At 43.6% G+C, this 22,156-nt stretch overlaps 2 protein-coding genes across 3 annotated transcripts in view; one reads left to right on the plus strand and one right to left on the minus strand.

Annotated features, from left to right (window-relative positions):
• The first annotated feature begins 6,204 nt into the window (after positions 1-6,204).
• HAMP (hepcidin antimicrobial peptide) lies at positions 6,205-14,012 on the plus strand. The gene is made up of 4 exons (XM_088672573.1): positions 6,205-6,884; positions 9,068-9,332; positions 11,992-12,060; positions 13,693-14,012. Exons 2-4 carry the CDS (start codon positions 9,255-9,257, stop codon positions 13,795-13,797), a joined length of 252 nt encoding a protein of 83 aa, XP_088528699.1. The 5' UTR covers positions 6,205-6,884; positions 9,068-9,254; the 3' UTR covers positions 13,798-14,012.
• A 2,215-nt stretch (positions 14,013-16,227) lies between these two features.
• The window catches only part of LOC118087695 (B-cell receptor CD22), a 32,144-nt gene continuing 26,215 nt past the window's right edge, over positions 16,228-22,156 (minus strand). For both annotated transcript variants that reach the window (XM_035120615.3, XM_035120614.3), the window contains exons 6-9: positions 21,285-21,575; positions 19,678-19,777; positions 19,156-19,339; positions 16,228-17,032 (exon numbers count right to left, since the gene is read on the minus strand). In XM_035120615.3, the coding sequence (XP_034976506.1) occupies positions 16,889-17,032; positions 19,156-19,339; positions 19,678-19,777; positions 21,285-21,575 (719 nt within the window). In that variant the 3' untranslated portion in view covers positions 16,228-16,888. The remainder of the gene's footprint in view (positions 17,033-19,155; positions 19,340-19,677; positions 19,778-21,284; positions 21,576-22,156) is intronic.

Genomic DNA, 22,156 nt, shown 5'->3' on the forward strand with positions numbered 1-22,156 from the left:
CCTCAAGGTGGGATACGTGGTATTCCATCCCCTGTTGGTTAGGCTTAAGAGGAAGGGAGTAGGTCCACCTGGTGAGCTTCCTGGCCTAGTGGAGATTTCAACTTAGTCCAGCATGCTAACAGCTACAACTCCCTACACATTGGTTTGCAGGGAGGTCGTATGACAGTGAGAACCCATCCTGATTTCCTTGCAGGGTGATTATATGTCTTCTTGTCAATCATTCCTTCATTCAGCCTTATTCAGTGCATTTTCCCATCACTTTACTAGATGTCAAAAGCCCTTTAAAAAAAGTGGATTTATTGTGCTCGGGTGGCAGCACCCTTTAACCTGCTTCGATTGCACAGGCTCAAGGTTTTGTTCACATCACACAGTTAAAGCACAAACATCCCTCCAGAATCCTGGGAGTGGTAGTTTGCCGCTCGCAGAGCTACAATTTCAATAATGATAATAATATTTGCACCCTGCCCATCTTGACTGGGTTGCCTCAGCCACTCTGGGAGGCTTCCAACAAAAAAACTACAGCTCCCGGGATTATTTGGGAGAGGGCACACTTTATAAGTGGACCCAGGTGGCGCTGTGGGTTAAACCACTGAGCCTTGGGCTTGCTGATCAGAAGGTCGGCGGTTCGAATCCCTGTGACGGGGTGAGCTCCCGTTGCTTGGTCCCAGCTCCTGCCAACCTATCAGTTCGAAAGCACGTCAAAATGCAAGTAGATAAATAGGAACCGCTACAGCGGGAAGGTAAGCAGCGTTTCCATGTGCTGCTCTGGTTTGCCAGAAGCGGCTTTGTCATGCTGGCCACATGACCTGGAAGCTGTACGCTGGCTCCCTCAGCCAATAATGTGAGATGAGCGCACAACCCCAGAGTCGGTCACGACTGGACCTAATGGTCAGGGGTCCCTTTACCTTTACCTTTACACTTTATAAATGCATACTATAGTGTGTTTGCAGCCAGAATTTCCGTGTACTGTGTGTGCTTTGAATCACACCTGCAAAAACACTGGACAGTCTGGAGGAAATGGTGCACAGAACAGATGGCCCCTAAGAAGGCAAGGAACAGAAGGAAAGGAAAGCATTGCTTATGTTGAGACTTGGGGTTTGCGGAAATTGGAGGGAAAGACAGTGAAAGAGAAGCAAGTGCACCAAATAAGAATAGCCAGTTTCTTCCCATGTCCTTCACAGCCATGTGATCTGAAGACAAGGCAATTTTGCTTTTTTGGCTCTAGATTGGGGGAGGAAAATTGGACACAAGGGGCTCCCCTCTGTGGGGGATGCCTCCCTGACTTCAAGGAGTCTAACCATCGGTCCAGCCAGCTTAGTATTGTGCCTGTTCTCCATAAAGTCTCCATATATAGACAGAGGCTCTGAGATTTGCAAGCTCCTTTAGTACTCTTGGGTGCACGCATCCTGCCCTGTAGATTTTAATTCCTTTTACATATCCAGGCATTTCCTTACCACCTCTTTTCCTATCTTGAGCTGCAGCTCCCTCCTTGCATCGTTCATTCTGTTACCTCCAGGTTAGGCACTGCTTTCTTTTGCGATAAATCCACACTAAACGCTGGTGAATTTTCAGGACTTTTTTTTTTTTTAAAAAAAAGCAAAGCCATGTAGAAATCCGGAGAACCAGATTTAAGATTAGGAAAATGAGAAACTGAAATCAACATATTCAGCCCCCCCCCCCTGTAAATAAGTGCTATTGGGCTCAACTGGGACTCAGTTCTGAGTAGGAATGCATAGATTTCCACAATTAATAAATTAGGTTATGAACAGGACACCCATCAAGGCTTGTTTTTGTTAGGATGCAGTTAGGGTGGAAGCCTGATGGCAGGTCCCTTGTTGACAACATTTGCACATACTACCATAGTGGACATCACATTCATCATCTGTGGTCACTGAGCATGCTCAGTCCTCACTGGGCTGTTTTAGAGTCCTGCCACCAATTTAGTGGGTTCTTTCCCCAAAAAACAATTGTACCTCTGCAAAACTTAATGTGGGTCCCTAAACTCGGCTCTTATGCACAGGTTGTGCCATTTTTGGCTACAAGATCCATGCTCTGATAATAAGTTGGATATTAGCAGACCATCCAAGTGTCCCTATTTTCCAGGGATGTCCTAGATTTACAGAAGCTATCCCTGTTTCTGATTTGATACCAGAATGTCACGCTTTTCCTTAGGGTGTCCCTATTTTCATCAGAGAAATGGAGGGTATGGAGTTATCTGACCCTGAGTCATCAGAAGGCAGCCCTGTATAGGGAAGTTTTTAATGTTTAATGTTTAATTTGTTTTTATATGTGTTGGAAGCTGTCCAGAGTGGCAACCTGGTCAGACGGGTGGGGTATAAATAGTTTTTTAAAAAATTCTGTAATATGACATCCCTATTTCATCAGAAATGTTGGAGGATATATATTAGTAGATGGGATGCACATTTCATTTTTAACCCCCCTTGCTCCCAGGAGCTCAAGGGCATAAACAGGGCTTATCCCAATAATGGCGCCATATTCTGTCTCTCTCATTGTGCATCTCCTGCGCTCTGACTGTGGCCCTTTCGCTTGTCCTCAGCTCAGAGAGGGCTGCTGGGAAGCAATGTTCCCAAGGCCGCCGGTCCTGGGCAGACTGCATGGAAAGGAAGGTGTGCTGCCTGGCGCCTTTGGGTCTGCACTTGGCCGACGCAGAGGAGCCAGGTCGGCTGGAGCCCAGCCAAATCCCGCTAGGGATGCAAGCAAAGTGGAGAAAGGGCAAACAAATTTGTCTCCTCTGGGCTCTGAGCAAACATGTTCAGCCAAGAGGGTGGCTTCTCAGCTCAAGGCAGACCCCTCTCTGCCTGGAAAGGGAGTGTCTGTCACTGAACTCAGAGCACCGAGGCCAGGGGGATATTCCCCCCCCCCCCATTAACACACATGCAGATAGCACATCGGTTCTTGTCATTCTGCACAATAACAGCAAACTCATCTGTGTATGGATTTTTCTGTAGCTGAAGAACGGCAACAGGTGAATCTGTCAATTTCAAGTTTCCAGTCTTAAGTTCAGCTCCTTGTATTTTCACATCTCCTTGCAATTTTTCAAAGTTCTCTTGACAGTTCATCGAATTTATCCTAAACATAAGTATTTTAGTATGCAGTTTTGCCTAATATGCACATTTTGGCAAAGCAAACTTGCCTAATAGAATGGCTTTTTGTATATCATTTTTAGCAATATACATATGCCTGTTTGTACAATTTCCCCCCCAGATATCTGCATTTTTATATACATGACTTGGCCTGGGAATGACATTACTCCTCGTTCACTGGGTTTTGGACTGCAGTCTTAAATAAATGCTTAGTTTTCCCATTGAAATCAAATGGATTTATAAATGTTTAATTTTGGCTGGATTTTTTCTTTATTTCAAAGTTTTGCATCCTGTCTTTCAGTCAACTGATATTCAAGGCAGTTTGCATTTAGCAGAAAATCCAGATCAAATATTAAAGCATAACACAGCAACAGCAACAAGAACAACAGCAGCAACAACAACAACATTGTTACAAACTAGCCCAAATTAAATTCCATTGAAAGCTCATCGAAGTGCCCTAGATTTACATTTTCAAATCCTAAATGGAAGTTCCCGAATTGCTAGATGGAAGTATTTTTGGTTACGATTCTGCTTTTCTAATATATAGATGTTACCCATATGGAGCTTTTCAGATTTGTGTTTTTAAACACATAAATGAAGTGCATTTGAAAATAATCCCATCACAGGCTCAAATCAGTTTATCTGTTTATCTTTGTGAACAATTTAACTAATTGCTCTAAGATGCAAGTTGGCTGATTTAGTTTTTAAGAATGTTAAAATGTAGCTTCCAGAGCAACTATAATAGGGTTGTGTGTGTGTGTATTTATAAAAATATTACATATAAAAACATAATGAATATGAGAAAACTTAAACACGATCAGCATATTGATAACACCAAAAATAAATGGGTAAATCAGGAGATGTCAATTAAACATACTGTATAGTTATAGCTGGTAATTATTGCTTTAATAATTTACAAAGCCTAACTGAATAAGTTGATTAATTCTATTTCTATGAGAGCTTCTTGAAAAATAATTTAATAAAGAATGCTTTGCTATTATTATTTTTGCTATTATTATTATTTTTATATCATTCTGAAATTGATGGAATTTGGGAGATTTTGCAGTATTGATTAATGTGGCAAATAAATTCTAAATGCACCGATTCCATCTCCTAAGAGGTTTTTTTAAATCACTAATTAAACAACAGCACAACAGCAGCAACAGTTCTAATAGTACAATCCAATGCATGTCTTTGCAGAAATAGCTCTCTCTGAATTCTGTGGGTAAGTCAGTACAGCCTCAGTCAATAAAGGACATAGTTAATAAACAATTTGCAACAACCAGCACATTCAGAAATGGGACAGATATAAGTTGTGACCATTGCAAATATATAATCAGATTAATATTCGAGTTCATATAATAAAATAATGGTAGCCAAACTTGATCCACATTTTATCATTTACATCTCGTAATAGCTAAAGGTTGTATCCAACTAAGTTACACCCAGAGCAGAAGCACTGAAGTGAATTGACCCAAGTTAGACACATCCATTATTTTCAATAGGTCTAGGATGAATACTGGAAAGGACGCAAATATTTTATTATAATTTAAATACTAATTCAGCCTTTGTAGTCCATAAATAAAAGTATCTAATATCCCTTTCTTTTCTTTTTAAATCAATACATAAGAAAGGAATGCCATTCAGTTGCTTTCACTAACCTCCTGAGAACCTATACTTTTTAAAATCCAAAACCCAGAAACACCAGGCTGGAGAGGATTTGGATAGTGTATTTTAAACTAGCATATATCTGTCAGGCACAACTTATGCCAGGTTCCCATAGTTTGTATTGCTCTGCCTTAACCATTTTTTTAAAAAAAAGTTATTTCTTTACATTATTTTTAATCAGGATTTTTTTCTTTATACTGATTAAAAATCTTATAAAGATAAACATAGTAAGGAAACCCTATTAAATACATATTCCAGCTCTGCAATTCATCTCTCTCTCATGTGTGTGTAATTGAGCTGCTTAAAGCCTGCTGTATTAATAACTCACCTTTTGTATCTCTTTAATTTGGTTTCATTTTCAATTTACATTTTCAAAAAAATAATGAAATAAATAAATGATTTTTAATATCTGTCCATTATGAGCCTAGCAACCAGTGAAGCATATCATCATAATGCTTTTCAGACAACTTACAAAAATAGTAACAGGTCGAGAGGCAAACAGAAAACAAAGGTTTCATATACAGTGGTACCTTGGTTCTCAAACTTGATCCGTTCCAAAACCAAGTACCTTGGTTCTCAAACTTGATCCGTTCCAAAACCAAGTCCATTCCAAAACCAAAATGTTCCAAAACCAAGGCTCGCTTTCCCATAGAAAGTAATGCAAAATGGACTCGCCCATTCCAGACTTTTAAAAACAAACCCTGAAACAGCAATTTAACATGAATTTTACTATCTAACGAGACCATTGATCCATAAAATGAAAGCAATCAACAATGGACTGCAGTCACACAATCAATCTATCAGTAGCTGAACTGGGTTCCGCACAGTCACAAAAAAAGAGCCGCAAAAACAAAAATGCAAAATAAATAGCAAAAACAGACAGACCTCAGCGTAACACTCAAAATGGGGCACGTTCGGGTTCTGAAAAAAGTTCACAAACCGGGACACTTACTTCCAGGTTTGCAGTGTTTGGGTTCTAAGTTGTTTGAGTACCAAAGCGTTTGAGAACCAAGGTACCACTGTACAGTATTATACTACTGTGTTCTAGATTTACACAAATGACAACAACCTCAGAGCGCTATTAACTGTAAGTTCTGTTAACCTGGGTCCCTTGTGACATACACCCAAATCTGAGGTAAATTTAAATATTCCTAAAATGCAAACTATACAATTTCTAAGGATACTGGCTGAGTTCCAACGTTTTGCCATAACCGCACAATCCTATACATGCTCACCAGAAGTCAGTTCCATTCTGTTAAATAAGGCTTGCTTACAGGTAGACATAGGATGGCAGCCTAAGGCACAGAGAAATAAAAAAAAAGATTTTATCCTTCTCTGGATGGAAGTGAGACTGGCAAGGAGTGCAAAAAGTATTCCAAATACAGTATATGGCGATTAGGAATTGAATTATCTGCATCTCAGCTATCCAGACAGATTCAGGGATAATGATTTTTAAAAGTAACAAATCTTATTCAGAAAAAAACACCCAGAAGTAATGGAAAATTTCATATAAAAAGATTCTGAGAATGAACATGGAACAACTTATGATCAGCATATTTACAACAAAATAAATGAGTATTGATAAATATAATTGTGTATTGTCTAAATAATGATTGCTTCAGCATTTTGTTCTGGGACCCAAATGAATTGAAAACCTCATTTATATAATTTACTAAATCCATAAAAGCTTGCCTGAGCTCAGCACAACTTGATTCATTTCTACTTCTACTATTATTTAGAAACTTAGAATAAAAATAACTACAACTACCTGCACTGATTTTTGTATGGATTAAAAAAGCAACTCAATAAATATTCAGTGACTGAAGTCAAATAAGTTCTAAAGACAATCTGTGGCATTGGTCTTGCTACAGAACTCAACAGAGTCATGACACTAAAATCAACAGCCAGAATTTAAGAATGCTGGACAAGATTTCAGAATGGGTTGTGCTGTACTGTATATGGTGACAATAATTAACAATATTATTAGCCAACTGAACCTGTAGTTGATTATCTGGAGTTGCAAATTAAGTGCATGCTTCTCTATATCTTATTTTTTGTTTGTTTAGTGCAAAAGAGAACAGCAAAGTTGCCCTTTACTTTCCACTATAAACAGTAAGTCTTATTTATTAAATTGTAAGTTGTATTTTCTTCAGTACCTCAAAAAGACACGGACATTGCAGTTTTGGCAATCTGAAGATATATATAAATTTAACAAATGGAATGAGTAACATTAACTAGAATTCTTTAATCTGCTGACAAGTTTCAATTTATGAAGCAGGCATCAAACTAACAGGACACATTTGCAGAGGTTGTCTGAATAAGAAGAGTTGAAAGGGAAATTTTCTACCCATTTAAAATTTGCACAGTCCTGGGATTCATATCTGACTTCTGAAATGTTGAGTGTTTGCAGATTTAGCATTTGAAATTCAGCTTTGATTAATACCTTAAAAAGAAAAAAGAAAAGCTTGCATGGGTGAATTCCAGTGCAGTAAATTACTGCCTTATAAACCCAATATTTGCTTCTTTTTAAAATAAAATAAAATAAAATTCATAATTGAGAATCTCTTGCAGATTTATTTTCCGTCACTATTTTTAGCTGTAGTGGTGGTAGTAGCAGCAGCAGCAGAAGAACCATAATTACAGTGGTACCTCGGTTTACAAACACATTTGGTTCCGGAAGTCTGTACTTAACCTGAAGTGCACTTTCCCATTGAAAGTAATGGAAAGTGAATTAATCCGTTCCATACAGGTCCGCGGAGTACTTAAACTGAAAATACTCAAACCGAGGCATACTTAAACCGAGGTATGACTGTATAACTATCATTATTTTCTTTTTGTAAACTGTACTGAGAATATGATTGAGGAGCACTATAAAACCAGTTATTAAAATATTAATAATTAATTATTAGGAACACTGAGGAGGGGGAGTATAAAATATGAATATGATGCAAACAAATGCAAGCTGGGATAATTTGCTTGGGAATGTCCCCCTGCAAATTCTGTTTGGCGCACAGGGAGATCCTTGATGTGTAACATAAAACCTATACATTTTAATTCTCATTCTGACTGGATTTGAAACAACAGATTATTTGATTTCCAGTCCCTATAAGTAATGAGGGCTTTGCAACCTTTAGAACATGGACAAACTCAAAAACTCTGAAATGGTATGTGAACACACTATAGTTTTAAGTTTTTAATATAGCTTATTATTATTATTTTAATGTTTGCTGTTTTTAAAGATTTGCTCAGATTTTCCCATATTTGTTCAAAATTGCTGGGATTTTGATACTTCTAATTAAATAGCTTTTACAGTCATGTCTTGCACTTTCACTGTTCCTTTTTTTCCTTCACTGGCAGCTAATTGATCATTTTCATTAACTAAAAAAAAGGGGGTTGATTATTTATTTATTTTAACCCCTTGTAATTCAAAATAGCAAACACATTATCTTCTTCGGTGGCACAAAATTATCCAGAAGTAAAGGTGCAGCAAATAATTTAAGAATGTCATTGTTCACTTCTTTCTTTAATTTCTGGGAATTCACAGCCCAATCGATAATTGTAGATGACTCTCAATGAATTGGATCCAACTTCACAATTGCACCGTAAACCGCAACAGATCTTAAATAGATTGACACCAGCTGCTAGTTCATTGAGCTGAAATCAATTTGCATTGAAATCTGTTAATGGGCATAGAAATCCGAATCTGAATTGTGTTCTTCCTATGTCTGTTATGGGCTCTGCCGTAGAACTAGGTTTTAGTGATCAGTAATGTCTTCCATTCTAAGTATTCCCCAGGAACTGTGTTCCCACTCTGTTGTGGCGATTGCATTCCCGATTTGTTTCTTAAACCATTCTCCCCTTCTGTGAAACTTCCTCTGTTCGCAGACTGGAAGCCTGTTGCAAAACCTGGGGAAGTCATAGTGTATAAACATTTTCCTATTTTTGGCTTCCAGTTAAAAAAAAAATTGAAGGGGGGGAAAACCCCACCACAAAATTACAGTAAATCAGTTGTAGTGCCTGGGGAAACCCCAGAAAGGATGGTAGATTAAAAGTTATGAAAGAATGTGTTAATCCTGTTGTTGTACATCAGACTTTATCCATTCAATTGCTGCACTTGCTGGCGTAAATAAGGATGTGAAGTGTCATGGAGCAACCTCGAGTTACATCAGTTAGGAAATTTGGCCCCCTCTTCCTCTGTGTGTGTGGAATATGAGTTCCTGATAAAATGTGATAAGCCTATTGACCTGTTTGCTCAAGAGTTATCTCTTCCAAACGTGTTCTTTCTTGGAACACAGGTGATTGGCTGATTCCAATTTGAGGAGGGACTCTCCGGCATATAAAAGTAGCCCTCTTCTTTGCTTGGGAATAACACATTCTAGGCCTTTCAGAGAGAGAGATTGCGACAGCCTGAGGGCGGGAGAAAAAGAAAGAAAAGAAAACAGATTGAAAAGAAAGGGACTGGACCCATCGCAAGAAAGGAAGATGAAACTGCAACTAGTCTGCGTGGTCTTCATTCTTCTCAGCGCGGCCACCAGAAACACTTGTGCCTTCAAACTTCAGGTGAGAATCACGTTATAAATTACAAGGCGGAATTTGAGATGATCTTCCTAGTCAAGTTCATCCAATGGAACATAGGAAGCTGCTATAGGAAGTCATAGGACTTCATAGGAAGTCAGACTATTGAAACATCTGGCTAGGGAACATCTGCACTTGCTGGAAGTGTCTCTTCAAGGTTTTAGGCAGGACACATTCCCAGTCCAACTTGGACATGCCAAGGTTTGAACCTGAGACCATCTGCTTGCAAAGCAGATCTTCTGCCAATGATCTTTTGGTGTTGGCCGGTGTTGTATCATATAACTGAGCAAAGGCCCCCTCAACTAGGATGGATCAGTCTATTTGTGAACCTCATCACTTTCACATGTGTTCACTCATAAATCCGTTCCAGCCTGTTTCCATATATTATCATCATCTTATATTGTTGGGGTTGTTGTTGTTTTTAAAAAAACTTTCAAAATCTCTCTCTGTGTGTGTGTGTGTGGGGGGGGTTGTTTTCAAAAGATATAAACTGTTGGCTTTTTAATATAAAAAAATTAGGAAATTTCACATCTCAGTATTATGTTTTGGATGCTTTTTCTCTTAAAATGTGTATTTCCAAGACTGGAGCTCTATGCACAGTTACCCCACTGAGCCTTACCTGAGTAGATATGGATAGAATTGTGCTGTAAAAGTATTTTACTTCACAGTAAACATTTCTTCCTGCACATAATTTAAAAATACACTTTGGAGTTCTTCTTTCGAGCCAAGAACTTTGAAATCTCACAGAAAGCTTCATTCTGATCCACATATTAGTCTAGCGGTATGACTCAAGTGGCATAGCTTCACAATTAATTGTCTTGAGTTGCGTTGGACTCCATGAACTTGCAAGCTGATGGAGCTATCCTTAGGCCAAGCAGGGATGCCAACTTGATTAAAATATTTTGGGGGGGGGAGGTAATCCCCACCCTGCATAATTGACCACAAGACATGGTACATGCACACCATTTGAATGGCAATGCCCGTCAGCTTTTTTGGGGGGGGAGAGGTCCTCAAAAAATGGGGGGGGGGGCTGAAGGGACCTTGGCCCTTAGGAGTTGGCTCCTATGAGGCCAAGCATAGTGGGGTGCCATGAGGCCAAGACAGATCTGGGGTGCCATGAAAGATAGCAAATTGTTACTTTGTTAGCATTGCCCAGTGCTATATTTTTCTAGAAAAAGAGGTGCCCAAATTCATTATGATTCATCTTAGGATGGCAATGGTGTCCACCTGAGAGGTGCCGGAACTGAGTTCTAGTGAGTTCCTGCCCCGCAGAGCTACAATTCAGTGTTTTCAGGGAAGAGAGATTGATTGTTAACCCCCTCTGGGCACTGCAGCTCTGGGACGGGGACAGGGACGGGGTCTCCTTACAACTCTCAGCTACTGCTATAGACTTCAGATCCCAGGTTTCTTAGAAGAAAGCCAGCACTGTTGAAGTAGTGTAGTGGTGCTTTAGAGGCATGGTGTGAATCTGGCCATGGCTGAACATTGATACATGACATTGATACTGAGAGGAAGGCATTGGCCACTCTCAGAGCACCAAATGTCTTGGGCTGGCTTTGCTTGAAGATAGCCTCACTTGCCTCAGCTTTAGCAACTTATCTACAATAAACGGGGACAATAACTGGCTTTTGTGGGGTTTGGGCAAGGACTTCAGTTGTTCCTAGTCCTTGTTTTCTAAGATCAATCCCTGAACAATCACAGTTCTCTGCTCCCCCTCTCCCCGCCCCCACCTTTGAGGAAAGCTTCATTTTGTTTTGTATTTCGAAGGCTGCTTCACATTCTCTAAGCAGTCGTGCAGGAAGGTACTTTCAGACTGTGGACTTAATGGCCCCTCTCTTTAGATGGAAATGGATATTTAGGAACATAGGAAGCTGCCTTAAGCAGAGTCACACCATTGGGTTCATCTATCTCAGTACTGTCCACATTGACCAGCAGTGGCTTCCCAGGGATTCAGATAAGGGTCTCTTCCAGCCTTGGCAACAAGAGGGGGAGAAAGATCAAAAGGAGAGGAGAGCTCCAGTGCTCATGATCAACTGTTGATCCAGCTCAGCTCTTCAGTTTCTTAGCTTTGACAAATCAGGGTCCTAAGAAATTGGATGCTTTTGCAGCTCCCGGTGAAGGAAATTCCACTGAAATGCCTTGAGTTGAATAAACAGTTGATTATCAGAAACATTATTTATCTCAGCTGCTTTTGGCTTCTCTCTCTCAGCCCTACCTGGAGACGCCAGGGATTGAATCTGAGATGTTCTGCCTGCAAAGCAGATGTTCTCCCACTGACCCACTGCCAAGAGAGAAGGGTTTTTATGAAATCTGATTCTAAACCAGGGTTTCCCAAACTTGGGTCTTCAGTTGTTTTCGGAGTACAAATCCCATCATCCCTGACCACTGGTCTTGCCAGCTAGGGTGATGGGAGTTGTAGTCCCCCCAAAAAACAGCTGGAGGCCCAAGTTTGGGAAACCCTGGTTTAAACTTTTCCAACTGTGCCACTGTGCTGAGGGAGGGTGAGGAACACAAGGAGAGAACCAGAGTTGAAAATGTGCCATGTCTCGCTCTCCCCCCCCCCCCCCGGTGAATTTTGGAAAGATTTCTCCCCTTCAGAAACAGAAGAGCCAAAACAAATCTCCTCCTTTCTTTCTCTTCACAGACAGATGTTGAGAAAGACCTCACGAGCTTGGATACGTACAAGACAGAGCCCAGGGCAAATACTGTTCAGGTGAGACCTATATCCAGTGGTGCTTGTACTACTCCAGTGAGAAGGCAAGGGGGCAGCATGGTGCAAGGAGAAATAGATGTCTCTCTTAGTACCACACTAAGATCCTTTGGTGTGCCAGGTTATATTCCTGAATCTTGATTTAGAGTCCTGCAGCCTCGAAGGAGAATGCAATTCTGGCTACTCCTGCCCTTCCTTTTGTCTCCATTCCCCACTTAAATCCCTTAAAACAGTGGTCCTCAACCCCCGGGCCACGGACCGGTAGCGATCCGTGGATCAATTGCTACCGGACCGCCTAAGGATCATTAAATACAATTAAATTAAAATTATTAAATCTAAACAATCTAAATAAAATATAAACAATAAACGCCCCCCCCTCAGCGGGCCGCAGTAAAATTATCAAACATTGACTGGTCCGCGGCGATAAAAAGGTTGGGGAGCACTGCCTTAAAAAACCAAAACCAAAAACCAAATGCCCATTCAGAAGAGAGCTTCTCTGTATAGGCTCAGAAGCATTCAGGTTGAGATACCTAGATTTTAAAAAATAAAATAAATTGTGGCAGTCCTACCTAATGACAGCCGGTTAGGACCCTAAGAGTCTCTTTTGTTCTGGAACGCAGAAAGCTCCCTTCTACTAGATCAGAGCTGCATGGCAGTGGCACAGCAGGGTGCTAGGATGATCATTTTCTCATGATCTTTTTTAATGAAAGATGCCAGTGGTTTGAACCAGGGACCTTCTCTCAGGGCTTGTCCATACTTCCTCAATCTCACACCTAGAAAGCCTATCGGGTTTTCAGTTTTCCCCTCCCCTTTCCCTTTCCTGTAGCAACTCTTAATTCCACTTGTTTCAATTACACTATTGGTATTACTGATTTTTATTTATTTATTTATTTATGCTGCCACGTTTTATATTATCTGTTGTTTCAAATCCGAGCCTAGTTGTAAGCCCCCTTTTAACTGCATTTGGGAAAAAGGAATATACAATCTGTACTGTACCTCTTTCCTTAATAAACAAAATCAGGCCAAGTCCCGCTCACAAACCTTGGCCCGAAAAATGCCCGTAGACCCTCTTCTGAGGTAAACATGAGTGACAATTAATTAATTAATTAATTAAATTAATTGCACTAGTGACTAGACCATACCCTCCGACCTTTCTCCGATGAAAACAGGGATGTCCCATTCCCTAATGATCATTTTACTATTTATAACCCCACACATCTTACTGGGTCGCCCCCAGCCACTCTGGGCAGCTTCCAACATATACAAAAACATAATAAAACATTTTTTAAAAAAAAGGATTGCCTTCAGACAGCTCCGGAGTCGAATAACACCATACCCTCTGATATTTCTCTAATGAAAATAGGGACGTCCTAAGGAAAAGCGGGACACCCTGGGATCAAATCAGAAACCGGGACAGCTTCTCTAAATCAGGGACGTCCCTGGAAAATAGGGACACTTGGAGAGGCTGCTATAGGTCTTATTGGTTTTATTATGTGTTTATTATTATTTTACTTTGTTTGCACTTTGTATTCAAGCCTCATTGTGAGCCTCATTTTAAGCATATACGGGGAGGGCAGACTGCAAAACGAATAAATTAATCTGTTAACGGCGGGCTCTTTCTTCTCGCCACCACAGGCGTTGCTACGGAGAGCCAAGCGCTTCAACAGCCACTTCCCCACCTGCCGCTACTGCTGCAATTGCTGCAGAAACGAAGGATGTGGCCTGTGCTGTTGGGCCTGAGGGCCAAGGATGACTTCGGCACCGCCGGGCTGCTCCCCGTCTCAGCACCACACACACACCAGGCTCCCCAAACTTGCCCCCCACCCCGTACTGCTCCCTACCACCTTCAACAAATTTCCCCTTATTTATTAGTTTGGCACTGTTTTTTTTTCGTTTGCTCGCTTTGTGCGCTCTCGTTTGTTACTGTTGGGAATTAAAGCGTTTTTACCTCATGACTGGCGGCATTTGTTCGTTTTGTACCTCACGGAGTGTCTGCGATTACTTTTTACCTCACAACTGCCATAGCACTTTGCTGGCAGGGGAAGGTGGGAGTTTTAGTCTCAAGCTTTTCTTCTTCTTCCTTATCTTCTACTGGCTGATGCAAGTAATCTACAACCGTAGCCTCCCTGGTGGGTAGCCATCCGTTTTTTGCTTAACCATGAATAACTCCCCGTCTCCCAAGGATGGTTGTTTCACAGCAGGTCATTCCTAATGTTTAACCAAAATCCTCTTGTAAATTGAACCCCAGTGGCTGGGGTCCAGACCTTCAGAGCTTCAAAAAATACACTTGCTCCATCACCTATGTAAAAGTCCTTCAAATATTTGGAGATGAGTATCATATCGCCTCGTAATAATCCCTTCTCCAGGTTAAATGTTCTTGAATCTTTCAAGCTAAGGTTTGATCTCATAAGGTTTTGGTCCCCGGTATTTCACCTCAGGATGCACATGTGATGAAGGATGGCATTAAACTAATGTGAGATTTCTATGCGTTTGGATAAATTATACAATTGGATTCTGCACATTACCCCAATTCAGTGGACTAGAAGTTTGAACTTATGGGGGGGAGGGGGTTGCATACCCTCCAACATTTCTCCAATGAAAATAGGGACGTCCCATTCCATAATGAAAATTTTACTACTTATACCCCACACATCTTACTTGTCCCAGCCACTGTGGGCAGCTTCCAACATATATAAAAACAATAAAAGATTAAGCTTTTTTTTTAAAAAAAAAAAAACCCCTTCCCTATAGAGGATTGCATTCAGACAGCTTGGGGGGGGGGGAGTCCTCCATACTCTCCAACATTTCTCCATTGAAAATAGGGGCATCCTAAGGAAAAGCGGGACATTCCAGGATCAAATCAGAAACTGGGACGGTTTCTCTAAATCAGGGACATCCCTGGAAAACCTGGGGTTGTATGTGTAGTGCTGTCTTTCTGTATACCATAGTATTGCATGTGAAAATGTTTCAACACCTGTAAGGAGGTGGGCTTACAGGGAGCAGCCACCCCCCATCAAATCCAGCTCTTCTAATGGCTCAGACAGCAGCGGAAGGACAGGAAACAGGAAGGAGGACGTGAGAGGAGCAGGCCGGGGCTCAGGCAGCATACAAGAGCCCTACCTGCAGCCTGTGATATCAGCAAGGAAGGAGAGGCCAGCAGAGAGTTCCAGCGGGGAAAAAGCAGAGGGGCGCCCTTTCAAATTCACCCCGGAACTGAGGCGATCAACGGCTCGCAAACGCGCGCGGGGGGGGGGAGATTTGGGGTCCCCAAACTGCTCTGCTGGGGGAGGAGCTGAAAAGCGCCATTGGGAGAATCTGATAGTACTGAGTAGACATGTTTTCATGAAGCTCTTGCCTTGTAAATAGCTTTCACAATAAAAACACTAAAGACAAGATGGTTTGGAATGTCGTTGCTCGAGGGTAGCTAGCAACCTCCCTGACAACACCTTTAAAAGCTTCATAAATTCATGAATACAAGGAAAATGTAAGCATGAAAAACCAAAGTGGGGAAAAGGGGAATTTCATGCATAGAGGCCCAGAATAAGGTGTACTCAGACCAGTGGGGTTCCAGGGTTCCAGGCTTCCAAACCTAGGGTCCCCCTGGAAAAGGTGCACAGAAAGAAGACTAAAGTGTGGGGTTTCTGTGTGCTCCAAAGGTAACCATTTAGGAAAACTTTAAACACAAGGTGCTTCAGTCTCAAGAGAACGGTGTGCAACTTTTGTCATGTACTGTACGTCGCCACTTCATGGAAAAAACCGTTTACCAAAACGTTTGCCCATGTGTACTTGCACAGAAAATAGCGGATCTTGCTGAAAGGCAAGACATGGAGATCTGCACTGATTGTTGCAATGCATTCCTTGTTGTGGTGGTGATGGTTGTATAATTATAATATTGTATAATATTAGAAGGGGCGTGGGGGTGATTATAAGAAAGAGACCCTGAACTTCTGAATTTTCTACTACGCTACTGCCGATGAGAGCAGTAGTTTTGGGAAAGTCCTGATGGTTGGGTCTAGAGGGGCCTGGAGGGTAACATTTGAAAGGAAACACAGTGTGCTGGAAGAAGTCTTCCGTTTAAAGCAGCCTCCTGCCGCTGCCAACCCCCACCCCCCGCTGAGAGATTTCCATGGCACCCTCCCTGCCACCCCATCCCCAAATTAATCACAGTAATAAAAGCCACAGATTTATGTTGAAAGTACAAAAATAGAGACATATACTTTGAAAGTCTTGACAGTAAAATCCACTGACACAATGGGCTCAGCACAGCAGGAAAGACCTCAGCCATAGAAAAAAAGACAGGATTAGAACAGCACAGCCTTCCAAACACCCTTCAGCCGGCTGTCTTGGAGGGGTTCAGTGCCAACAGCTATCCCTCTCGCAGCAAGAAATCCCAGGGGTGAGGATCAATAATACTTCCTCACAGAAAGGAGCCTCGGGGGGGGGGGGGTAAGGTCATAAATATTCCCCCTCATGTACTGGGAACTGGGGTTCTACACCCAAGAACATATCCCTGGACACACACACAAAAAGAGCAGGAAGTCCTGAGAGTTAATACTAGTATTTTGTTCTCCCTATAGCAGGGAGTCCCAAGGGTTTATACTAACAATACTCCCCCAGGGAATTGTAGGAGGTAACCGTTGCATGGAGGGAGCCCCAGAAGGTTTATTTGGGCATACGAATTTGACACCACCCGGTCCACCCCCCACGGCTCTCCTACCCGATCACCCCCATTGGTCTAGCTAGCAATACTTCTAGTTATTATACAAGCACTTGTTAAATAGAAAAAAAGGGAAAGGAAAGCATTTGGGCAAAAGTTCTCTCCTCCCTTGGGTCAGACATTGGAGTAGATCTGGTCGGTTCCAGAGGTGGGCTGCCAGTTGCCCAGGTTCCCATAAAGTCCAGTCAGCTCACCGGCTGATACATTTTCATAATCTTCAACCACCGCCATGGATTCGTAAGCCTTGGTGCTCAGATCCTAAAAAGAAAAAAGAGAAAGAAAGAGTTTTAGTCCATTTGAAGTACATGGCTTCCCTTAAAGAAGCCTGGGAACTCTGGTTTACCCTTCTCACGGGGCTACAATTCCCAGCACCCGCAACAAACTACCTAATATGAACATAACCCAGACCCTTAGATTGCCTTCAGAGGCCCTTCTCCATTTCCCCATCTGAGGCAGGGGCATCGCAATAGGGGGGCAGGGGGGAAGGTCGTCCCGGGCTCCTCTCTGCGGGGGGCAGCACGGCGCCCCCTTGCTACTGTGGCGGCGGCGCGACCGCCATCGCAGAGGCCTCGATGTTTCTGGCCTCGCCCCTCGCTTCTTCCTGGTGGGGTGGAGGCAAGGGGTGGGCCAGACAGCAGTGTCAGCGGCGGCCGCTGACGCCCCTCGCCGCTCCGCCTCCGCCTGAGTAGGAAGAAGACAAAGCGCGCGGCAAGCCGATCCATAGCGCGATTTGTCTTCTTCCTATTCAGGCAGAGGCGGAGCGGCGAGGGGCATCAGCGGAGAGTGGGTTGCCAGCGGTGGAGTGGAGCTATGGAGTGGGTTGCCACCGGTGGTGCTCCAGCGCCCGGATCCAAGGATCCGGGCACTGGAGCACTGCCCCCCCGGCAAACTGCTCCGTAGTGCGATGTGTGCGTCGTGTGTCGTGATGCATGCGTCATGACGTGTGACGCATGCGCGCGATGGACGCCCCCCCCAGCGGGGTGCCTTCTGGTTTGCCGCCCCGGGCAGCCAGAAGGCTAGTGACGCCGCTGATCTGAGGGAGGCTCGGAGAGCGGTGACAAGGAAGAGGGGCCTTTTTAGTTGTGGCTCCCCATTTGTGGAATCCGCTTCCCCCAGTGAGGGCCACCCAGTTCCTTTGTTGACATATGTTTTGGCATCAGGTAAAAACTTATTTCCTCGCCTCCCTGTCCAGGCTTTCGATAGACTTAAGATGGGTGCTGTTTTGTTACTAGTGTGTTGCCCGAGCTTCCTGTGGTAGGGTTGTTTTGATCTGTTTTGATGGTATGATGGTCTCAAATTAATAATAATAATAATAATAATAATAATAATAATAATAATAATACAATTGCTTTGGAGAAGCTGTATATTGTCATTGGCAGACCTACATTTGGGGGGCTGAACTGCCATGGGGGCCCCTTCGCAACCAGCAACAAGGTCTGGGTAACCCCTATTATCATCATCTGTGGGGTTGTTCCACATCAGATCACCACACCTTTACAACATCTGCGCTACTGACTTTCAGACTTCGGGATTGTTGAAATATATACAAGTCATCTCCTTTAACAAGATAGCTCAGTTGGTAGAGCATGAGACTCTTAATCTCAGGGTTGTGGGTTTGAACCCCACATCAGTCACTGCAGAGGGTCAAACTAGGCCCCCTCCGACTCTAAAAGTAAGGTAAAGGTAAAGGACCCCTGGACAGTTAAGTCCAGTCAATGGCGACTATGGGGTTGCGACACTCATCTCACTTTGAGGCTGAGGCCACATCATGTGGCTAGCATGATTAAACAGCTTCTGGCACAATGGAACACTGTGAGGGAAACCAGAGTGCATGGAAATGCCGTTTACCTTCCCACCAGAGCGGTACGTATTTATCTACCTGCACTGGCGTGCTTTCGAACTGCTAAGTTGGCAGGAGCTGGGACAGAGCAATGGGAGCTCACCCCGTGTTGGGCATTCGAACTGCCAACCTTCCGATTGGCAAGCCCAAGAGGCTCAGTGGTTAAGACCACAGCGCCACCTGCTTCCCTAACTCTACAGTTCTATGATTCTATGAAAAAAAAAATCAATTTGAGTCATGAAACTCATATGGGGTCTCATAGTTTTTAAGCAATGTGGACAAAAGCAGCTTCTGGGGCTCCTCCAGGATTAGGAGCCCGAAGCTTAAGTTTCATTGTAGAATTATAGAATTCGAAGGGACCCTGAGGATCATTTCGTCCAATGCCCTGCAATGAAGGAATATGCAGCTGTCCCATACAGGGAGCGAACCGGCAACCTTGGCATTATCAGCACCACGCTCTAACCAACTGAGGTATCAGGACTGAGCTAGTTTCACAGTAGATCCATCCCTGAGTATTGTACTGCCCTGAGCCTTCCCCTACATTGTCAGCAGCTGGGCTCCCTCCTCCCTTCGACTTGCTGTACATGTTGAACTGCTCCTCTTTCTTCTTGGACCTGGAGGGCTTCTCTACTTTGAGCGACGTCTTCTGCTCCCCATTTTCATCCGTGACATACAGCGTAGGGTCCTCCTGGTCCTCGTCTTCCTCTTGCTTCTGCCCCTTTTTTCTAGTGGCAAAAAAGGGAGGGGGGAAGAAAGCTGTGATGCTGTAAGTGGGGTGTAGAAATAAGGTTGTCAACTGAAAGCGGTGGGAGATCCTCGCACCGTTCATGGAAGATTGATGCAGGTGAAGCTTCCCCAGCCATGGGGATCAACTGCTCATGTCTGCAGATCAGGCTTCTCTGAAAGGCGCAGGAGCGTCAGCCCTTAAAAAAAGTTGGCAACCCTCCATAGTAATGGAGATGGGGAGAGGGTGGGGGAAGAGGGTACATAAGCTGGTTTTTGCTAAATAATGAAAGCCAGTGTCTAATTGCTAACAGTGCTGTGCCTGAATCCAGCTGCTCACCTGCTCTTCATCACCTTGTAGATCACCGTTCCCAGCAGGGAGAAGAAGAGGAGGCCCCCAACAGCACCCCCAGAGGCCATGAGCAGGAGGGTGGTGTCCCCTGCAAAAAGAGACAGTGAAACCTAGCAGCTGTCCTTTGCAAAAAGGTCGGCCTCATGCAGATGAGATGCAAGGTCCCTTTTAGCAGTCAGCTGACTGGCAGAAATCCAGGTGGTACCTTCTCCGTGACAGCACCACCTGTTGGATGCTAAGCCTGCCAGAAAGGTCAGCATCAGCCCCTAGTATCCTTGGCCATCAGCCAAGCCCCTGGTGGTGCCTGCCCTCGGTCCTCCATCCCTTTTTGGTCCAGAATTCCAAAACGTGTCCGATGGCTTGATTTATCCATCCTTCTAATTCCCCACAATTCCTCTGGCTTACTGCCACTCTGAGGCATAGTGGGGAATAAAATGAGTGTCCAGACCAGGGGTAGTCAACCTTTTTAGGCTGACCACTCACTAATGCATCTTTCTTGATGGTAAAATTTCCTTACCGCCCACCAGTGCTCGATGGAAGGAGGATTCAGCTTGTGCCGTAGAACCCTCTACCCGCCCACCTATAATCCTGAAACGCCCACTAGTGGGCAGTAGGGAACAGGTTGACCACCACTGGTCTAGACTAGACCTAGAGCACAGAGCACCGCCATTTCAGAAGTGCAGGGGTTGGGTGAGGGTGGGGAAAGGTCTGGATCTCGACCATGGCATGGGGAAAGGGTTTTATAACCCTCCTCTGATATGGATTGTTCCCCACACCCCCAGCTCTTGTGTCTCCCGTTTAGTAAATCAAACAGCTAGGAAGCAAAGGCCCAAACCCGTCACATGTAACGGTAGTTCAGCCCTTACATGTAGTGAATCTACTTAATTTGCACATCTTGAAACCATGTACTGTAACCCTTCCAAAATTCACACTCTTCTGACTTTTGCAATGTAGTACAGTCAAACTTCATTCTGTGTCCACGTCCGCTTCAGTGAACGTCTGCGGCAAGCCTGGAAGTACCGAAACAGGTTACTTCTGGGTTCGTCGCTCGTGCATGCGCAGAAGTGCTAAATCGCACTTCGCGCATGTGCAGATGCGGCGCTTCAATGTGCGTCATTTTCAGGTTGTGCGGGGCCTCCGGAATGGATCCCCGCCGTAACCTGAGGTTCCACTGTACTCCAAACAAGTAATGTGAGTAAAACTGCATATACTACCGGTAGTTAAGAGGGGGAAATGCACTGTATGAGTGGAATTTGCTTTAAAAAATGTGCACATTGGGAGAGATTCATACTACTTCACATTGACGTATCCTCATACCAACTTTTTTTATATAATTGAGAAGTGATGTGGAGAACTGAATATTGGAAAAATAAGAAACTGAGATAAACCAAAAGTGACAGATTTGTCCCCATGTCTCATAGAGATAATTTGTTTTGCATGCAGAAGATCCCAGGCTCAGCCGGCATCTCCATATAGTGCTGAGAGCTGCTGCCAGTCAGAGCTGACAATACTGAGCCAGATGGACCAATGGTCTCACTTGCTTTAAGGCAGCTTCCTATGTTCCCAGATACCTCTTATTAGCACTTAGACCTTACCTGCCTGGATGGTGGGCAGTGTGATTTGGCTTGGCCCGTGTTGGTTGGTAGCTGTGCAAGACACGTTGGTGAGGCTGGAGGTGGGGCCTGTCAATATCCCAATGATGGCCTGTCCCCAGGAGACTGAGGCTGCCTGCAGCTCAGAGCTGTTGAACTCCCCAGGAACGGTACGGTTTGGTAGGCGCCACTCGATTTCGGGTAAGGGGTTTCCCTCGGCTATGCAGTAACACGTTACTATCTCTCCAGTCCGTGACAGGGTGCAGTTCCCTTGAGGCAGGATCACTGGCTTATCTGCAAGGATGGCAGAGGGATATTTTAAAAACTAGAACAACTAGACGTCACAGTGTGTGTTCCCATGGTCCAAGCTGCTACATTTCCAAAAGCTTAAAGGGTTTTAAAATGTGCACTCAATGCAGCCTTGCAGATAAGTACTAGCCTGCAAGAGGTTTTTTTTTACCAGTTTACTGAGGTTAGTAGAACAGGGAAGAAGGGCTGAAAAAGAGGGTGGGGAAATAGTTTCCCCCATTCCCCCTGTCCCGTCATTCAAATCTCTAGACAGAGATTGAATATACCACACACCACACATTTAAAGCACACAACTTTCCCCCAAAGAATCTTGGGAACTGCAGTTAGGGTTGCTGGGAACTGTAGGCCTGTGAGGGGTAAACTATAGTTCTTGGGATCCTCAGGGGAAGTCAAAGCCCCCCCCCCCCAATGTTGGGCGCATCTCGGTGCCTCTGCTTAACATGCATTATTGGACTGTGCCTGATAGGCAGAAATTGATCCGGCAAAGCTTTCCCAGGCATGGAGATGCCACAACAGCAACAACAATAACAAAATAATAATACAGTGGTACCTCTACTTACTAATTT

Source organism: Zootoca vivipara, chromosome 6 (genome assembly GCF_965207765.1).
Source record: "Zootoca vivipara chromosome 6, rZooViv2.hap1.1, whole genome shotgun sequence".
NCBI lineage: Eukaryota > Metazoa > Chordata > Lepidosauria > Squamata > Lacertidae > Zootoca > Zootoca vivipara.

Excerpts from the sequence above, each read along its gene's own strand:
- HAMP (XM_088672573.1), top strand. The coding sequence starts at position 9,255 with ATGAAACTGCAACTAGTCTGCGTGGTCTTCATTCTTCTCAGCGCGGCC. Across the intron at positions 9,333-11,991 it reads CTTGTGCCTTCAAACTTCAG|ACAGATGTTGAGAAAGACCT; the intron begins GTGAGAATCACG and ends TTCTCTTCACAG. Across the intron at positions 12,061-13,692 it reads CCAGGGCAAATACTGTTCAG|GCGTTGCTACGGAGAGCCAA; the intron begins GTGAGACCTATA and ends TCGCCACCACAG.